The sequence below is a fragment of the Rhipicephalus microplus genome, chromosome X (genome assembly GCF_043290135.1).
Source record: "Rhipicephalus microplus isolate Deutch F79 chromosome X, USDA_Rmic, whole genome shotgun sequence".
NCBI lineage: Eukaryota > Metazoa > Arthropoda > Arachnida > Ixodida > Ixodidae > Rhipicephalus > Rhipicephalus microplus.
In genome coordinates, this window is record NC_134710.1 from 126358245 (window position 1) to 126379793 (window position 21549).

At 44.7% G+C, this 21549-nt stretch overlaps 1 protein-coding gene across 1 annotated transcript in view; it reads left to right on the plus strand.

Moving 5' to 3' along the window:
* The window catches only part of LOC119176824 (uncharacterized), a 119530-nt gene that overhangs the window by 92597 nt on the left and 5384 nt on the right, over positions 1–21549 (plus strand). The window contains exons 17-26 of the mRNA XM_075876426.1: positions 10747–10918; positions 11862–12065; positions 12805–13083; positions 14329–14447; positions 14523–14630; positions 15944–16121; positions 16702–16840; positions 17008–17111; positions 17582–17759; positions 19531–19628. Coding sequence (XP_075732541.1) covers positions 10747–10918; positions 11862–12065; positions 12805–13083; positions 14329–14447; positions 14523–14630; positions 15944–16121; positions 16702–16840; positions 17008–17111; positions 17582–17759; positions 19531–19628 — 1579 coding nt within the window. The remainder of the gene's footprint in view (positions 1–10746; positions 10919–11861; positions 12066–12804; positions 13084–14328; positions 14448–14522; positions 14631–15943; positions 16122–16701; positions 16841–17007; positions 17112–17581; positions 17760–19530; positions 19629–21549) is intronic.

Sequence of the window (21549 nt, forward strand, 5' to 3'; positions counted from 1 at the left end):
TTGCCACCATCGAATTGCGACTGCCGTTGGCGGGATTCGATCCCGCGACCTTCCTGTTGCCTATGCCAAAAACCGGTAAGCCCTTCGATGGTGTATGGTAGGACGGCTGAGCCAGGTGCAGTGTCCTGCCCGTCGTTGCGGTGGATTATTGGTTTTAAAATGACTAAAAATGTACCGCACCTTATTCCCAGTTACACACAAATGCATTTACATTAGCGTCGCTCATAAGAGCAAATGCTTGTCGATCATGATGACGGCCGTGTTATTAACGAAGGCTACCCGCCACCAGAAAACAGCACCTACGAACTCAAACGTCCAAGTATTCGTTTCTTGGACTAGTATTCACTTTTTTAGAGCACAATTTGTCATTAACGGCTATCTTCGCTAATGAATGCCTCAGTTGTTAACATAATAGTATTTGGTCGACACAGGAGGATAGGGTGTGAGAGAGGTATCCGGCGTCTCCCAAGGATCTGTACTCGCATTCCTCTTCTTCCTAATATGTATTAACGATCTTCCCGTTCACTGTATCTTCTCATATTCATTTATTTGCCGACGACTGTGTCATCTATCGCACAGTTACTAACAATTCCGATCAAACTGCACTCCAACAGGATCCTAATCTCGTGCAACAGTGGTGCGATTTTTCGTTAAGGAAGCTTAATCCCACTAAATGCAAACTCGTCTCATTTCATCGCCAGTGTAATCCTTTATCAATCTTATGCCTGATTTCGATTTACACTATTAAACAAGCTCAGTCATATAAATACCTAGGCGTCACCTTATCATCTGAACTTTCCTGGAACGCACACATCAACATCATATCATCCACGAACAGATCCCTCGGTTTCCTAAACCGTCATTTGCGTCACGCACCACTAGACATAAAACGTCTGGCCTACAAATCACTCATCAGACCTAAACTGCAATATGAAGCACCCATCTGGAGCCCGCACCAGATATACCTAATAAACGAAATAGAATCTGTACAAAATCGTGCCACTAGGTTCATTCATTCTTTATATTCATTCGACATAAGCATATCATCCCTAAAACGTGGCATTGATGTTGCTAATTTTTCGTATTAAAAGAAAAGCGGCGCACAAAAAGACGGAGACAAAGAAGAGAACCACACACAGCGCTGTGTGTGGTTCTCTTCTTTGTCTCCGTCTTTTTGTGCGCCGCTTTTCTTTTAATATGAATATACACCAACTCGCCCAACTTTCTATTCTGTTAATTTTTCTGTGCGTCACCGCATCGCCAGCCTCTGTTTGATTCACAAATGTTTTCACAGTTCCCTTAATCAAGCACCTCACATCCTGCCACCGACGCGCATATCTCACCGCACGACCTATCCTTATTCAATCGCACGCGCACGCACTGACACTACTACTTTTGCTGCCTGATTTTTCTTCGCACAGCAGTGGACTGGAACGGCCTTCCCCGTGACATAGCATCCATCACGTGTTCATCAACGTTTGCGCAAAACATAAATGCATATTGTTTGTCAGAAGATCACTCTCTGTAACCTCCATTTGTTAACCCACCCCTTACGTAATACCCCCTCCCGGGGTCTTTAAGGTAATAAAGTGAAGTGAAGTGAAGAGGTTGCCCTTTGATAACACATTCGCTGACTTTCAAAATGCGCTATCCTGTAAAAATGAGTCTGCTCGAACGACCACCACTTGCTAGTGCGAATAGCAGGTGGTGAACGTTCGTGCTCATTCCCACCGGCCAAACGTTGTTCGCTCGTTATATGCTGAACGTCAGAGTGAGCTGAAGAACTTCTAACTATTCAAGTATAATGTTAATGAGAACTAACAGACAGTGATGCCAAGAGAAATATCGGGGATGTTATGGCACGTCATTTTTTTTGCACCCTTTTCTTTCTTCATATTTACATTGCAATTGCTTCTTATAACATCCCCTGTACATCTCTTGCATCGTTGTCTGTTGGCTCGAATTAATATTGTGCCCATCAAAAAAACCAAGTCCTTAAACTTAAGCTATTTTTTTTATTTCAAGTGTAAGCCATTTTTATCTGACACATTCCCCGCCGCAGTGGTCTAGTGGCTAAGGTACTCGGCTGCTGACCCGCAGGTCGCGGGATCGAATCCCAGCTGCGGCGGCTGCATTTCCGATGGAGGCGGAAATGTTGTAGGCCCGTGTGCTCAGATTTGGGTGCACGTTATAAAACCCCAGGTGGTCGAAATTTCCGGAGCCCTCCACTACGGCGTCACTCATAATCACATGGTGGTTTTGGGACGTTAAACCTCACATATCAATCAATTTATCTGACACATTCAATTACAATGACATCGACAGGCACGAGATTATGACGTCGTTATAGGAACTAGTCGAGTGCATCGGGATTTTGCAGCACAAAAGCAGACGCTTGCGTAAGAGGCAAAAAATCACCGCATTTTCACTAATGCGAATCAATGGAATAGGCGAAGCACCGGGTATCGTATACCGGTGTGTCAACGTATACGTAACCCGCGCGTTGCCACTGCGAGTGTGAAGTCTGTGAAACGGAGAGGCAATATTTCTTCCTGTAGATCTAATCTAAAGTCTGCAAAGGCAAGGCAAGCTTTGTGCACGTTCTTCGGGTGGTTGTTGGTTGTTTCCACTTGTATGAAATTTATTGCAGAGCGTATCGAGACATCATACACTGCATATCCCGTCGCGGTCTGCAATCTACATCGAAGTCACAGACTAGTATATAGGGTTTGTGCTTGTACTTTTTTTCGTAATTTTAACTTTAACTTACACACATGTGTTTCCGAAAGGGTCAGAATACTACGAGTTGGGTGGATTTAAAAAGGCTAACCACGTTAAATTTTTTTTTACGCTTCCATGCAGTATAGGTTGACAGGACAATCTCACTTCAATCATGCCAGAGTTCTCACGTATCCATTCGAAGAGGAATATGGAACAGTGAAGTTCGATTTCACACATGACCACAATCATCCGTGTTGGGTTCTCAATAACAAACACTTCCTATTATGAGCGACGGTAATACTTCTATAGGATTTCGCACCTTTGCGTTTCTCATGACCAAATCTTGGTTTTGGGACGTTGAACCCCAGTAACTTTTATTATTAGCATTTCACGTATTTATAATTAAGGTGTTATGCTCGTCTTACATGATACACTCTGAAGAAAAGTTCTACCTTGATTATTCTCATGCTGTTGTGAAACCTAAACACTAAACGCTGAAGAAAGGACCTCTATTTCAACGTTTTCTATATACGCATACACATACGATAACAGCTTTGCAGCATCTTGTGTTTTGTTTTCGCAACTGGTCAGCACGAGAATGCACCGAGGACAATCACGAGCCATTTCTGAATTATTTTCTAATCATACATACAAAAAATGAAGCTAGCCGCCACTTTGACGATGTTCAACTTCTACTCGTCATTTTCTTCCTCTCTCTCTCTCTCTCTCTCTCTCTCTCTCTCTCTCTGTATCTCTCTCTCTCACACACACACACACACTAACCTAACTGTGTAGACGGAGGTTGAAAATAATTTAACGTGAGCATGCGTTGAGGGTCACAAAAATTGAAAATAAATTAATAATAAACAGTGCAGTAGACTGCATCATCTCGTTCTGACTCTGCAGATACAGGCACCGTTTTTTCCTTCTTGTTCTTTTCTTTTCAGCTTCCGTACGGCTCTTTCATTGCTTTATGGTTGTTTAAATAGACCGTGGAGCCTTAGAGACGTGCATTAAACAGTGTGGCCGGTCACGAAAACGCTATTCTATTGACAATATTACGTAAGTGGGCATCCTTATGCCTCTCTATACGCCATCAGTTAGGCTAAATACCGGACAATCCAACGCACACTATAAAATGGCTAGTGAAATCAGAGAGTACGCACGGTCCTGCGAGAAGAGCAGAACTCTCAGGTAAGCTGCGTTTTCTCGAACGTCTGGCGAATTTGCAATTCCATTCACTTCAGTTTTGTTTGTGCACGTAGTAAGCTTAATTACGACGAACTCGTAGCTCGACTAGCAGGCTATGAGAGGCACCGTACTGAGTGACACTGGATTAACTTGGTCTATGTTAGATTTTGCGCTATGCACTGAATCAACAGTGCACGAGCGCTGTAGTGTTCGATCACCACCTGGATGTGACCGCCGCGATGGAGAATTAAAGCCCCGACCTCGTACACAGTCTGCAAGACGACGTAGCCATTACTGAGCCATCACAATGGGCGTGCGCGTAGTATAGACTCAAAATTTATGAGCATGTTCTTTTAAAAATTAAATACACGGGAAGCTTTCATGATGGGCAGATAAGACATGATGAAACATTAAAATCAGAAATTTCATAATGGCACAGTAAGAACTGCAGTATCAGATATATAAAACAATATACAGACCCATGATGTCTGTCACAACAACCGAATGGAAGCTTTACTCAAATGGTGTCTACAGGAACGGTGATGCGATCAGTTGGATTTATTATCATCCTTTCAAGCACGCAGCCTCATTCAGCATTCGCTTATCCACCACCAAGGTTTATTTCTAAGGCAAGTTCAATACTTCCACCGTACACCGCCCACAAGCTGTGCCGAAACGCAAACACGAAATCAAGGGAAAACCGCCGAGCACCCATCATCTCGGAGGCCATGGACGTGGCATGGCCTCCGAGATGGCGGGCGCGCTGCGGGTTTATTTCCGGTCGTCGCAATCGCAGGGAAAGAGTAGGAGAGAGCGTGTTTCCAGAGGTGGGCGGGACCCGCACTTTTCTCCGCACCGCAGAGCTGCTTCGTATGGTCGAAAAGGCTGCCGCACTGCTGGCGAAACTTGCATGCGGCGAGAAAAAATGATTTTGCGCTTTTATAGAACTTCACACTCATTTGGGAATGTCGGGCCAAGGTATACGAGAGGCAAAGTTAATGCTTCGGCGTATATATTCTGAAATCGGCTTTTTTTTTTTTTTGCTGTAGATGTGCCCCGCCCATATTACAGCCTCCGCAAGAGATCCGCATGTGCTGGAAATTTACTGTACTTCGAAGTTTGTAAGTTGTATAGTATGGAGAGCACTGGCAAAGAAAAATATTGACAGCGCGATCAACCATCGAAGTCAAAAGAGTGCCGTGTTCTAAGCTGACAAGTTACACTCGAATAAAAGGGTTGCTTTTTCTTTCCTTTCATGGAACTAGCGCTGCCTTTCATTATAACGCCGTTTTAGGAATCCTCCTGTTGAGCCGCAGAAGCAAAATACAAGCAGGATGCTGCAGGTGGTCGCCTTGCGTCTATAATGTCTAGATTGAACCTCGCTGGTTCTGCGACGACCACGAGCTGGTTTCAGGCACGTTTTGGTTACTTATGGTCACCCATTCACACTGTGAATTTTACGGTGTTCAAAAGACACGCTTTGCAATGTAAGCACAAACATAGAAATGTTTTGATTATTCAACAAGTACGCAAAACGTACGCGTTCAGAGTTTAGTGTACCTAGCATGAAACACTGCGGTATTACACATCAGTGATAATTTGCACTTTATCTTTCTTTAAAAACCTACCTCTGCAAATACTTAGTCCTCATTATAAATACGTCATTATGCTGCATGTAAGACCCTTTGATTTGGATGCGGTCGAGAGTACAGTGAGTGAACACGACACTGATATGGCCATTGTGCTACCAAAGCATAATATAAATTCAGATGATGAAAAAGGAGACGATGGTAACTCAGGCACTTTCACTGTGAAAGACGTTGGGAGTGAATGTAGGTCGGCCAGTCGAAGCCTTTTTACAATACTCCAGCAAAATTACTTCACACGTACATTACTTCAATGACAAGATCGGGGCACCCAGTTATCTAGAGCGTAACTGTGCTTCAGCTGACCACCTAATAAATATATGTGCGCGATATAATAGTAAAATATGAGTCAGGATAGGACATCGATACTATTCAATGAGAATAATTCACCCAGTTTTCCGGAAACAAGTCTCAAGAAAGGAGGACTGCTAGAATGCCTCTATATTTCTCGAATCGATGTATATGGTGCCGAGACAAAATATACACAATGAAAAAAGCAATACTGACGCAGACTAAGTGTTACCTCCTTCAATAGCCTATAAAGAAATGCAGCAGTTCACATGCTTTTCTTCGTAAATTGGACCAAAATAAATGCAGTACAAGAAAAGATACTTCAGTTCAGCCAGAATATCTTAGCGGTGATTCTTGCTCGTAGGCGAAAAAAAAATTGACCCCGTCTCTGCATGTTACACTGCAAATGCCATCGAAAGACGATAGTCTTGCGTCTGGAGAGAGTAAACAAAACGTTTATTTGATGTTCTGCGCAAGAAAATTGGTGAATGGTATTCTGGAGACTCTGCGTTAGAGTGCCTCGAGCGTGCAGCGGAAGCGAACGAGCGCATCAAGTCACGTTACACGTGATACATGAGCGCTATCTCGCAGTTATCTTGGAAAACAAAGCACGCACGTCCTGCGCGCCCGTCTCGGAGGTGATAAGGTGTAGAACGCAAGGCGACGGTTAGGTGCCACCACCATGTCGTCTAAGCAAAGCGTTGAAAACACTTGCCTTTTCGTGCAAGCGTTACCTGGTCAGCGCAACGTGATAAACACTACGGCCGTTATAAATACTTATGTATGCCTTTTCTAGTAAGAGACACGCATACAGAATATTGACGTGTTGTTATGGTTCCCCAGACATCCGCAATAATTGATTTTTAATTGACAATCACAATAGTATGAACGCTGAATCTTGAACCATATTGGTGGACGTTGCGGATGGGGTCGGCCGTTTGGAGTATCGTTTAGCCACGTTGGTGCCGCTTGTAGTGGACAAACAAACAAATATACAAACAGACCAAAATTTTTGCGTCGAAGGTCTCCTAGAAAGACTGTCGTCTTTAAAAACAGGCACACGCTAGAATCCTGTGCGCTCTGCTGTGTGCCATAAGCTCAGCCGCCGCCGGAACCCTCACTCAATGCGCCCTGTCACGGTAGCCGGGCGCGCGAGGCGATACTTGTTGGTTTCGATGGTGATATGGTGGCCAATGACCATACTGGGGAGCTCGAGGATTGGGACGGCCGGGGATAAACACGCCGCGCGCCCGCCATATCGAAAACCATGCTGCGTCTCACGTAATTTTTAATTTGGCCACGGGTGGCGCCCTGTGCGTTTGACCCAACGCAGCCTGCGTTTGACCCAGTTCTCAAACTCTGCTGTTCCTCCGAATGCAAGAGCAAGCTACGCAACGCAGCTTGGGAACTCAGTGCCTTGGGCATTCAATCCTCAAACTCTCCAACAGCACGAAGACGCGATGACAGCGAGATTTAGCAATTCGTTTGTAGCGTTCGTAGCAGCGTTGCACACGCTGCATTTCGTGTAGAGTGCATGATTGAAGTTTTGCGCGCGCGCTTTATACACAACCTGGCGCTGTTACATACGCTACGTTTGTAGCACTAAAACTCCCTCATGACTGACGCTTTTCTGAGTGAACAATGGCAATAATAATAATAATAATAATAATAATAATAATAATAATAATAATAATAATAATATAATAAATTGTAGTGGTTTAACGTCTCAAGCCCCGCCGCGGTGGTCTAGTGGCTAAGGTACTCGGCTGCTGACCCGCAAGTCGCTGGTTCAATTCCCGGCTCCGGCGGCTGCATTTCCGATGGAGGCGGAAATGATGTAGGCCCGTGTGCTCAGATTTGGGTGCACGTTAAAGAACCCCAGGTGGTCGAAATTTCTGGAGCCCTCCACTACGGCGTCTCTCATAATCAAATGGTGGTTTTGGGACGTTAAACCCCACAAATCAATCAATTTAACGTCTCAAAACCACCATATAATTATGAGAGACGCCGCAGTGGAGGGAGGGCTTCGGAAATTTAGACCCCCTGGGGTTGTTTCAACGTGCGACTAAATCTAAGAACACGGGCCTTAAGCATTTTCGCCTCAATTGAAAATGTCGCCGACCTGGCTGTGACTTGATCCCGCGAAGAATGGCAATAACCAAGTGAATGAACTACATGCCTACGAATACGGCACGTACAGCATAAGTGTGGCGACCACGGGATTACGTGGCCGAGAACCATGACGTGTTATCTAAGTGACGAGACGCCCGCTGTAGAGCGCATGCGCGCCCCGTCGAATCAATTGGCTTCTCTCTTTGGCGCGCTATAGTAGCCCAAACGACCACTGGGTGTTGCTATATTTGCTTCACCAAATATTGCCGCTTTTTCCCCTTACGTAGCGGCTGCGATGGAGCCGGTCCCAGCGCCAGGCTTGCGTAGGCATTTATGCAGGTTGATTAGCATAACTAAGCGTAGCCAGCCTCGCAAAACCTGATAAGCCAAGCACACGAAACTAAGTTTTCACAGCTCAGCTTGCCTTTGTCGCGTTAGGCCAAGTTGAATTTAAATGACCCTAGTTAAGTGTAGCCGAACCTAATTTAGCCTAGTTCAGCGTGGTATCACCTAATAAATTCGAAAGTAAGCAAGTTAAACTAAGCCCAGTTCTGTTTGTGCGTTAAGCGTAGTAAAGCTTCGATGCGCCCAGTTCAGCTTCTGTTTGTGCGTTAAGCGTAGTAAAGCTTCGATGCGCCCAGATGGGTAGAGAATAGCACACGCACAGCCAAATCAAATAAGCATAGTTGATCATGCTATTATTTAATTTACTCGAGCAAAATTAGCCCAAATAGGACAAACCCTATCACGGCCAATTATCTAAGTCGACTTCCCCATGAGCCTAGAGGCGCCAAACTCTGAAGATACTGATTGCACCTTACTGACATTTTACCAATTGAGATCATTTGTGCCTAATTAATGTTAATTATTTATGTTAGGGTGAGTATCAGTTAGGGCGGATTAATTAGTCTGATATCGAATCACACACAAGATATACTGGAGTTTCACGTGGCATAATTAGGATAATTATGCACAACTAAGCTAATTAAGCAGCGCCAAGATAAACATAGAAAGCAACCACTAAGCATGGTTGACCATGACATCATTAAACTAGTCTGATGATATTTCGATGTATTTAGGCAAGTTCTCGTAAGTCCTCCAGATCTCCAGTTAAAGTTCTCAAGTTCTCCAGTTACAGTAATTGAAGTTGAATTGCGATAAGCCTAGAGAATCCAAGCTGGGGAAGATACGTATTACTAATCACCGAGTCTAGTCTCATTATGTTATAACAACCATATTTGACCTTAAATTTAATTATATTTTTCTACTTATTGGCGCTTGTTTCATTATAACTAGGATCGTTTGAATTGAACTTGGCCTAGCGCCCCCAAAGCAAGATAAGCTGAAAAGACTTACTTTTGTGTGCTTGGCTTAATCAAGTTTTGCGAGGCTGGCTACGGTTAGTTATGCTAATCGACCGGTATAAGTAATGACGTGAGCCCGGCGTTAAAACTGGCGCCGTCAGAGCAGCTATGTAAAAAAAGAAAAAGAGAAAAATGGTACAAATTTGGTGGAGCAAAGACAGCGACACCTAGTAGTCGATTTCGCTATGAGCGCGTCGAAGAGAGTGACATGAGAGGCCAACTTATACGACCGGACGCCCATGCGCACCGCAGTAGGTGTCTCGTCACTAGATAGCGCGTCGATGCCTTTGGCCACGCGATTCCATGGTCAGCACACTTATGCTCACGCCTCTACGTGGTTATGCAAGGATTACAGATCATTCTTTTAGACGCGACGAAGCTATTTGACTAGCCTGTGTAACGCTGTCCCTTCGTCCACACCGCACTCTCCTGGCCGCAGGTGTTGGGGTGGTGCCAAGTAGGTCACGCCTTCTCAGGCAATGTGTGCGCGTTGACGTCACTCTCTCTCTAGTTTGTCGCCACTCGCCGCGTGTTATCTCTCTCGCTTCACCATCTCCACCACTCAAAACATACGAGCACATGGCTACACTCTTGCGGCTCGTTTGTCTGCCGAGAAACTTACACGAAACCTAACCCGCCTCCCGTGTCTTTGCGTTCTAAAGAAACGTTTGCTCGAGTAAAGGCTACACCTAGTTTTGCTTTAAACCATTCTTCCAGCACCCGTGTCGACATCTGTTTCAGTCGGGTCAGCAGCGCACCACTGCTGCTTCGCATCCTATTATGGTTTCCTTCGGGGAGATGTTCCATGGTTTTTCAAAGTGGCCCTCTTTAATGCTAATGGACTGACCAAAAACAAGCGGATCTTCTGTGACGCACCTCAAATGGCATATATCGGCAGAAATTAAGGAAGTCACAGAATACGCTGAAGATAATACGCTAGCTGTTCCATTCAGAGGTCGAATCATGCCCTGGGCGCTTTATATGTTGATATTTTAGGAAGCAATTTATCTTCGATTACGCACTATCACTCAGCCGCTATTGCAACCACGCACACTTGGTAACGCATGGAGAATACTCGCTTTACACACTGTCGGCGCGATCAGAGCGCCGATCAAGTGGTACTACAACTTGATATGTGTCAGGGCCCCTGGTGAAGAGGGCAGATGTTTCTGTGATGTTGGGAAAGCGTTTGTGACCACATATTGCGAACTTTTTGTTGGGGTATTAGAGACTTATTCTTTTTTAACACTGTTCCTAAAGAGCAGGGAATGGTCCTCTGAAAATTTTCAATTTAGTTTGATCAATTAGCTGTTCATTACAGTGCAGTGTGCAGCTACTTCACGTGAGTGGCCGTGACCATCTGAGTGATTAATAAAAGGTTCGTCCTCACACGCAGATCGCGGCTTCTGCCGTTGTAACAAAGAGAGATTCAAGAAAGGAGCACCATGGACACCAGCGACGAGGCTATTCTCGATATGCTGCGGCAGCGGATGCTCGCCAACAGCAACTTTCTCCAGTACATGGAGATCGTCATCGAGAGCCTCCGCTCCGGGGCAGAGTTCGACCGTATGCCGCGCCTCATGGCACACACAGGTACTGCATGCCGAGCTTGCCAACACAGTCGCGAATATTTTGTGCACGAGCTTAGAATGGTGAGCGTAGCATACCATGCGACTACTGATACGCAAATGTATTCGCAAATCATTTGGTGGCGCAAAAAGATTGGCGCCTCAATTTTAATGTTGAGGTGCAAAGGAAGCAACATGATTCCGAAAGACAAGCAGGTTAGCAGCTCTTCACAGAGACAAGAAAGTCAAAGAAAAAGCGTCAAAGAAAGAGTTACATCCTAAGTTAGAGATAAAAAAGAAAAGGCAGACTTAAAGTTTTTTGTGTGTACGCCAGCTGAGCATTGACGTAGAGCCTTAACGAATGCCTGTTCTATCTGCAAGTTCATGGTCAAAGATACTGAATATAAACACTCTGGTTTTAGGGAAACATTGGGTGTTCTATTTTTGACCATCCTCACCACAGTTCTCAAAACACAGAAATCTTGAACGTGCCAGACAGACTGAACAACCGCCCTTTTCTCAGCGACGCTAAATATTGTGCACTGGGATACAATCTTACCAGAGGAGACGTTCCTAAACACGTTCATGTGCCGAATGCGGAAACCTTTTTGCTTGATCTAATAGCTCGGTGTGCTCAATACGTACTTTGGTTGTCAAAGAAAAAAAAATGAAGGAGTTTTATTGACAATGTTGCGAAGCGTGGTTAAATAGCGGTACTGCTGGCATCGCAATGCTGTTTGCTCGCTGGGTTTTGCTCTTTAGTAGTTTTGGCACAATCCGCACTATTTAAAAGGCATTTGTGACGTCAATTCCGTAAAGCTGCTTCGAATTTCATATTTAAACCGTGTGTCGGATGTGAGCAGTCGGGCTGGCCCAGTGTCTGGGACACGTATACATAGACATATTGCATGTTTGTAAACTGCCATTCCCTGCGGCGTCGACCAATCGGTGTCGTTCCCTGTTCGCAGGCGGCACGAACCCCCTGCAGGTGAAGCAGCTCGACTACCACATACCGGCCAACACCCGCCACCACAAGACCGACAAGTTCCTGCTCACCCAGAGCAGTGATGCCACGCTCGTGGTGCGCCGTGGTGCTCCTGTCACCATCAGCATCCAGTTCGACCGGCAGTACGACGGAAGCAGGGACCAAGTTTTTCTCATCCTCAACACAGGTGACCCTTACGGCAGCTGTGCCCGCTCATGTGAACGTTTGTCTCGCGGAAGCGTTGACAGTACCGAGCTGGTTGACAAATTTCAGTGCCAGTAATGAGAATATTTCCCGGCAATGTTAGCATTTTTATTATCTCATTTAACGCGAGAACCTGTCTTCACTAATGAAAAAGTTAATTTTTTCATTCCAATAACTATTATTGTAAGTGATCGCTCCGGTCATCTTAGTATGTCTGCTACTGCTAAAAAGTGATTATGAAGGCGGCGAGCAAATGTTCCTTTTTTTCACTTTTGAGAAATTACCAAAGCATTTCTTGAAACATCGGGTATCTTTTAATTTTTACCAAGCATCATTGTTTCTGAGATAACACGAATAATGCAGAACTGAATATCCAAACTACGTGCGCAGCATCATCCTTTGAAGACTTGATTTTTCATTCACGCACTTCCAGAATCACACAAAAATGGGTGGTCATCTTTTTTATCGAAGAAAAGGATAAAATATTTTTGATTGTTGAGAGAGGGAGCGAAAGCTCCGTATACCACCAAAAAAAAAGTGTGCATTCATGACTGAAGGGTCTCTCGCTGTAACGAGCATTTCTATATCAACGGCGTTGCAAATCAAATTTGTCATTGCTAAGACAGCTCGCTTCGCGAGTTATATGGACAACGTGCGAAGTTCGCTCGATATACTCACGGCACCCAGCGCACCGCTCCCGTTCATCGGCGCTCTTGGCGCAGGTCTCGATCCGAGCGAGTCCGACGGAAGTCGCGTGCGACTGGAAGTACCCTGCACTCGTGGCTCGTTCTTCTCCCTCGACAACTCGCCCTACAGCATCTGTCTGGTGCTAACTGAGAAGAACAGCGTCACCGTCAAGGTGATGCTGCCGCCGTGCGCCGCGGTCGGTCTGTGGCATCTGGAGGTCGAGACAAGGCTGCGAGGTTCCGGGGACCCCGCCGATAAGTGTCTCTTCAACGTCAAGGAGACATTCTACGTGCTGTTCAACCCCTGGTGTCCAGGTCAGTGCGGAGTTCATGCATGTATCACTGTTAACGCAACAAATCATGACGCGAGGCTTAGAGGAAGTGTGTTTGACGTGTCAAGCAGCATAAATAAAATAAGACAATCAAAGGGAAATGAAGTACACGATACAAGGAAGACCACGTATTACATCACTGTATGTTGTTGTTGTTGTTGTTTTGTCAAACAGTAAATAGTCCAATAATATCTGACCTTTTCTCGGAAACGATTCCCTGTCCGTCCATCACCCCAAGCTGCCCTTTGTCATAATCATTCTGCCAAGAGACAGGCAGAAACACAGGCTGGCCTAAGACATAAATTCTCACACATGAATACAAGCATGAAATGTCTTGTTTAGTATTGTCCCATTTTTCCCTATAGGGAGGCAAAACAACATGCTGGCATAGTTTATACACTTTGCTACAATACTAAACTGGAATATAGCCACGTCGAGAATCTGTATGACTATATCTGACCCGATTTCGACATCTCATGCTAAAAGGCAGATCTTTTCCTAGGAACATTACTGAATGAAGAGGAATACATTGTTGATATGCCTGCGGAAAGTGCTTTTTTTTTCTACGTGCTTCAACCTCACAACATGCCACTGAGATATGCAGCACAGTCGTTCACCTGATTTACTAAGAGCAGGAGCTCATCGTCATTAGCTCAGTCACTGCGTTTTTGAACGATGCGCATGTTCTGCCGGAAGTACCTAAAAAGATCCATAGCCCCGTATCTTTTCAGATGCTGCCACTGTGGTTTTGATAATTACTGCATGTGCCTCCTGACCCTTGCTTTCAAGGGCTCGAATGAGGCATTAAGATATTAAAGAATGAGGCATTGAAGACCCATCTACATACAAAGAAGGCTTGCCTTGATTATTACTGCGTGTATTTTAATATTATGTCCACCCTGACTTATGATTGTCATAATTTTAATGCAGTTTTATGACTTATACATGTTTAGTCCGGCAATTTTACGCTTTCATACCGTCATTTACACCAACCTAACGTATCACTATCCGTGCATTCCCACCAAGTTTGCTGTCATATCATTATTCATTCATTCCCACCAAGTGTTTGGTACTTTTTGACCAAAAGTGGCCCTTGTTTTAAGGAAACCTATCAAGCATCTGTCATATTTCAACATTTATCTACAGAAGTATTTGAGGATTGTGGATATTAAGATGAATTTATTTGAGGTTATCTATTTAAAATTGTTTAAACTTATTGATTTTCCAGAGGACCTCGTTTACATGCCACAGGAAGACCTTTTGAAAGAGTACATCTTCAATGAAACAGGAAAACTATACCAAGGCAACTATGACTACCCCACCGGAAAGCGTTGGTTCTTTGGACAGGTAAAAAGCGACAGCTTTTTCTGATTCAATACAACCGTTATTTAAAACTTACAACACACCGATGCTGTGTTACAGTTCACCGACGTCGTTTTGCCTACGTGCAACTACCTTTTCGAGCTTGGAAATGTGAGCGTCAGTGACCGAAGCTCACCAATCAAGGTCGCCAGAGCACTCTCTGCGCTTGTAAGACTACTCTCATTTCGCACGCATCTCGCTTCTATTGTCTTCAATATGAGCCACAGTTTGACAGCAGAGTTTCTATGCCCGCTGTCTGTCCAGTTCGCAATATAGGCGAGAAACTACCATCATCATTTTTAAACCGGAGAAGGTTGCAAAGAAAAAAAAACATTGTACCTTTAAAATGTACACAGCGTTCAGTCATACGATAGCTAATGACAACAACCAATGCTAGTCCTTCTTTAAAGAGATGCAGAAGAGGAGAACAATTTTTCTGTTATTAGTAATTCACCCATTAACAATTTTGATATCACCGTGCTAGCCGTGAGAAAGCCATTGGTAAGCGAGAAAACGCGGGTAAGGCCCCTTTGAAATCCGCGTACCAAACTCCGTGGCATCGTAAGCTTTGACTGCCTTTACTAGGGCCTACGTAGCTCCTAATCCGTAAAAATTAAATATATTGGGCTTCTGAGGGGTGGTAGACATAATATAGCAAGTTTCGAAAAATTTAGCGTAGCCAATGTCCCGAATAAAACACGACGAATACACTATAATATCCGTGACGACCAGCGCGGAGATTTAGGCGCTAAATTTCCAAACAGCCCTTCGACCTTGATTTTTTCCTCTATTAGTAAACTTAGGGTATAATTAACGACAATAGAGTCCTCAAAAAACACTTTAACAATCTAAATTAATTCCTTATTTTCCTTTAGTATCCGCTCAAAACACTTGTAGCAGAATCACTGCAATTGAAATAAAGAACAGCAGTGGCCGGCCAGAGAAACGAAACGGGTGCGTGATCACTTCAAGGCAATCATTTCGGCCGAAGCATCACAACGGCTTTGCTGTCAGCCCCGTCCTTCTAAGCAAAAGACACTTAATGTAACTGTGACTTGGCGCCATCCCTGACTACACACGCTACAGGCTATTCAGCAGCGATCTCTGATTTCCGTACCAAAAGATGTAGCCGTGATTTCAGATAATACTCGAGATAAGGGCGACATACTCACAAACTCGTCTTGAAGTGTTGCCTGCTGTCCATTTTCATGTGGTTATCGTATCGTTATTCTATTAATTGCTATCCCGGCCACCGCTGTAAGCAAGGCCCGTATTGAGCACACAGCTATAGGTCAAAGTTGCAATGCTGGGCAAGAACTGTCCCATGTCAGGCCATAGTACTTCCAGAAAAAAGACTCCGTGGACTGAATTTTCTGTGCCCCTAGGGATCACGAGTGGTACGTGTTGGCGCGCTGGCGAAGGAAGAAACCGCTTAACATATCATCTTCTGGCGTACAGAGAATCTTCTGTAAATCCTACAGGTCGACTCGAAGGACGAAAACGGCATCCTGGTGGGTTCTTGGGACAACAACTACGGCGACGGTGTATCCCCGACTGCCTGGACGTCAAGTGTCACCATCCTTGAGCAGTACATGCACACTGGCGGTGCGCCCGTCAAGTATGGCCAATGCTGGGTCTATTCCGGCCTGGTAACGACACGTATGTATGGGCTAAGTAAAACACCCAAGAACGAGGATAGACAACCATCAGCACTACTGAAGGCTTCACACAACGCCGCAAAGTGTCTCACAGTGAACGTTGTTGTTTATAGCTTAGATGTCATGATACATCTAATTGCTTTCTAAATGTTATCGGACAATTAAAGAAAGACAGAACATATATCAAGGAAGCAATGTCGCAATGTCTCGTCACAGCATCTCAAAAATGTCAAAATAAAGAAACATAACTTATCATTTAAATGTAGAGGCACATGTACTGTTAGGTTGAGGAAATACAGATTAGTGATCATTAGGAAAAAACACTGACTCGTCCCCACACCTCCCATTTTTTTCCTACATGTTGGTTGTAAACTAAGAAGTAAATGAGACTGATATTTTCTCGTGTGTTTTGCATAATGAACGTGTATCCTTCCATTAGGCCATCCTGAGAAGTGCTAAAAACCATAGAGTTCTATTATTATGACACGCAGTATGCTTGCTTTCATGCATGTTTCGGTGAAAGCTTCTCTGAAAGCTGCAAGCTTAGGGTTTTTTGTATCACTCATCTTTCTCATCATCAGTGTGCAGAGCTCTCGGAATCCCCTGCCGGTCCATCACAAACTTCTCCTCGGCGCACGACACGGACGGAAACCTGCTCATTGAGCGCTTCTTCGACGAAAACGACAATATTATTGCTGGGAAAAGTGAGGACTCTATCTGGTAAGGAAACTCGGAGACGGCTAAATTTGGAAATTTGGGTGCAAAATTCGTCTTTCGGTATAAAATTCTAACCGCGCAGTGAAATTGTCTAGCAAGCTGTCATTGTTGCTTGTCGTGCTTAAGTGAATTGATACATTGAAAAGCCTTGTACCGTTTCTCCTCTGAAGGAACTTCCACCTGTGGAACGAGCTATGGATGATGCGTCCTGACCTTCCCGGAGATTACGGTGGCTGGCAGGTGATCGACGCTACGCCACAGACCATCAGCGATGGTACGAACCTACCAGTTGGAGACTTTTATTTTGTTGCAAGTGTCGTATAGCACAAATGCTACGAACAATTGTTGCCCGTTTTAGTACACACATAATTTTTTCTTACTGCAATACATGTAATTTACGACGTACTAATTCTGTAATTTGCATCACGTTGGTTATAGTTACTGTCTACATTGCAAAATGAGAGGTGAAATCAGTGGTAATCCTGCATTATGTCCTGACAGTTACCGCGTCAAAGGAAACTGCAGAAAAGACGCACACAGGTCAACGAAAACTATCAGAAGTATTGGCGTGCGAAATGCGGGACACAAGGATGACCACAAGCTTCAACGTTTTAGTATCGCGCTTCGCAAAATAGCCTCACAAAGCACACTCTTGAACTGAACACTAACGTTCACCGCATATGATCCGCGAATAATCTTTCAACCTGATCTGTTACCTTCTCGGATGCTTTCACATTTGGACAGGCCTATTCCGCGTGGGACCGTGCCCTGTCTCTGCGATCTACAATGGACACCTTGAACTGGATTACGACACCCGCTTTGTCTACGCTGAAGTGAACGCCGACCTGGTAAGCTGGAAACGTGACAGAGCCACCGGACAGTTCAGGCAGTCGACGGTCAGGAACTACAATGAGGCCGAAGCGTAAGTGCGCGTGCTTACCGCTTTCTGTGCGCCAACGACCTTGTCCTAATCTGGAAATGACAAAGAAAGTCAATTATACAGTGCATCACTACGGAAATAGTTCAATTAATGATGGCGAGGGCGCAAGAGCCTATATTAAAGCTGAACAGTATAGGTCTAAGTACCCGCTTATATATGTAAAGTGTGTTCGTATGTGTATGTCACCTATACTCAGAAGTTCCCGAAGTTTAATTTTGCGACGACAGTTTCATGAAAACCGAATAGTTTTACCTTGTGCTCAATAAACCTAGACAGGAAGCTTATAGTAATCGCTCATTGCATTGCTCATGATGAAACGACGCTTTTGATTTGCGAACAGCTCACATTTACCCTCCGAGCTAGCTCAGTGGATAGCGTCGGCTTACGGGGCCCAACACCGCATTTTCAATTCTCGGCTTTGGCGACAGACGCCATGATGGGGTGAAACATAAATACGCTATATAGTGTGCCGAGTTTTTGATACTAGCATTGTAGTGATCATGTTTCTGAGCCCTCCACTACCAATTCCTTCATTGCAGCCGCCTTTTGACTTTCGGGACGTTACTTCTACACTTCCTTTTGCAGTTCGCTCCGATATTGATGAAAGCTTCCTGTTGTGACGTCTTTCCTAGTTGTTAACTGCTGTCGCCGTGAAGTTCAGAGACAATAAAAAGACGAGACAACGTTTAAGACTGAGCGGACATCATTGTTCGATATTCCGGCTTTGCCGCATCATCAGTGAATAATAAAATCTTGAGGAAATAGAATGATAAGGGAGAAGATACACCTCTATTGTTATCATCAACGTTTAAGTCTGCTGAAAAGAACGTATAACGAATGATTTTCAGTATACTCTATTGACACCAGATTTACGTATCCATCTTTCATACTTTCAGTCAACAACCAGCAATGTAAACTGATGCTGTTTCATTTGACCACATTAGCTGCATACGTTCATGAATCTTGAAGTTTTCTAACCGTATATTCTACCGGAACATGCGGCTGTTATCTAGTGGCTATGTGGTGCTTGCCTGCTGAACCAAAGGTCGCCATATCAAGTCCCGGCTGCGGGGGTGTCATTTCTATGAAGAAAAAACGCCAGAAGGTGGTGTGCTCAGATTTAGATGCACGTTAGGAAACCCAGATGGTCGAAATATTCAGAGCCATTCACTACGGTGTCTCTCACTGTCATGTCATGGTCTTGGGACGTAAAACCCCGACCAATGTAAATTACCCTTTACTGAAATGCAGTTTTTATAACTTGGTGCAAAGATTTGTGGCCTAACACATTATCGTGGGAACATAAATGCTGCCGAAATGCTGCTCACCGAGCCGACGGCATCGTACTGGAAACGCATTTAGGTGAAATGTGTCTGATGGTTGCAAGTATACTCATTGCGATCATGAGTACTATAGAATAAAGCATCTGTAACGTTTGCCGGATCGCAGCATTTTCCAAGCCAGCGAAACTTTTCTTTTTGCTGTAGTCTGTGGCACATAAGGTTCAAAGAGCTAAGTACCCTCCCTAGTAGAGGCTCCACTCCCGCGGCATATGGCCTACAATGACCTGGACGCATACTTACACTTTCCGTCCATTAAACTCCATTAAACATTCATTTAGCGTATAGTCTATCGCAGCCCCGCCTGTACAAGCCACAAACACTCAGAAAGCGTTAACCTTATATTGACAGCATCTTTGCTAAATTTGTTCATACCTTTCTTCGCCTTTTCTTTTTTTTTTTTTTTTGAGCAGCGCGGGAATGCTCATTTACACGAAGAAGATCGGAGAGATGACTGAGCATACGGCGGAGGATGCCGAAGACCTGACCAAGCTGTACAAGGGCGTCAAAGGTAAAGCGATGAACTGGCACGGCAGCCCCATCACCGCGAAAAAAGTTGCCATGCACGCATTTTCTCTCTATTTCGATCACTTTATTTACATATCGGACTTCTTCATGTCATCTTCACTTCCTCATATTTCTGACCCCGACACAGGACAGCCAGCCCTGCTTTTACACTCGCTAAACTCTGTCTGTACCGGCGGCTTTTCCTTCCTTCCCCTACCTTACGTTGAGTAAACCAACAGAGAGACTCGACCCTTAACCTCATTTCGCAACAGTGTAAAAAAGCTTGTTAACTTGTCTCCCACTGTACTGTAAGGTATCAGGCATCTTTATTTATAGGTATAACAGTGTCTCCAAAGGGAACAAAGGTGCGTTTATTGTCAGCTTTAACGTGCGCAAGGGAGAGGGGGCAGAGGGGGGTGGTGGCGACCGTCCCCTAATATAGAGAGGAGAGAGCGAAGCCTGCCCCATACATTCCATAAGTAAGGATAGGGGGTGTTGTGATGAGCCTTCGCCTACCCTGGTGGGAAACCCTGCGCACGCCCAAGTTTGTTTGCATGGTGTGTAGCGCAACCACAGCGCACGGTACGAATGACAAGAAAATGTCACAGCTTTGCCGCAAAGGCAAAGCAATGAACGCAATAGCAACAAATGGGAAGGTCACGTGCAGAGCGGCAAGCAGATTGAAACGTGCCCTGCGTTTCTCAAGCACAAATAATGCACGAAACGTACTCACAGGTACAGATGAACGCGAATAAGCGTCTCGATTGTTACTTCGCCGTGTCTGAAAAGCGCGGTCTTTTCGCAAACGGAGACTGGGCAACGATTGCGGTGACCTTTGTGCGCCCAGTAACTACAGTAGAATCGTTCCGGTGAAAACCACAGCCCAGCCAAGACGTTTGATCCTCCCCACCGCGAGAAAAGGGCGTGCGAGCGAGCGTCTACCTTCTCCTCTTTGCGGGGAAAATTGCGCGTATAGAGAGCGCGCGCCGTCGCGCGCTCATTGTGCCATCTTGCTGGTAATGCTGAAAACACGATAATCCGCCCCCCCCCCTCGAGATGCCCATCACCAGCGGTAAGTGGTAGATATAAGCAGCTTGCCGTTTGAACACTAAAGGACGTTTTTCTCTATGGCTCAGTGGTTAACGCCTAGCATTCACGACTCAGAGGTTCCGTGTTCGATTCCGCGTGCCAGATTGTTTTTTCAGAATTTTTTTCTTTCTTGCGTTTTCATATATATAGATACGTGTACATATATGGTGAGTGACGGTGACGCTGGTGGTGAAATCCAGCCAAGAGTGTCCATATATTTGCTATCGCAATAATAAATCCCGTCCCATCGTGTCATAGCGTCTCGCGTGTGCCCATGACGCTAAATGCACACAAGAAAACTAAGAAATTGTAAGAGCATCTTACATGCTGACGCTAGTATTATATACTGATCTTATATACCATGGCTTTCACAGCACCTTAATAAATAATGGGCAAAATAAACTAAAGTAGATAACAAAGTCTGCTGAAAGCAGAATCTCATACACACGAACACCTATCTCTACATGCAAAATAGTTTCTTGGAAAAAAAGACAAGATGATTGGCCCTGCGAACCATACTAAAGAACGTGATATTTTCTATAGCGTCAGATGGCAATAGATGAGAGATAGAGTATAGGACAAAGAAAGAAAACACCAAATGAAAAACTTTAATGAAGAACTAGAGATATCTCCATGCCAAGGGCGAAGTGAGCGACTGCGGCGGAGGTTAGAATGACGTCAGCGTTAAGTACTGCATTATTCAACCGTAACAGAGGCTTGAATAGTGCGAGCTGCACCAGAAGCGTGACGCTAAATACTTGAGACTGCAATAACTTATTCATAATATCAGCTTGAAGCACCGATCGTTTTTCCAGTGATGCCATGTCCTGGGACCA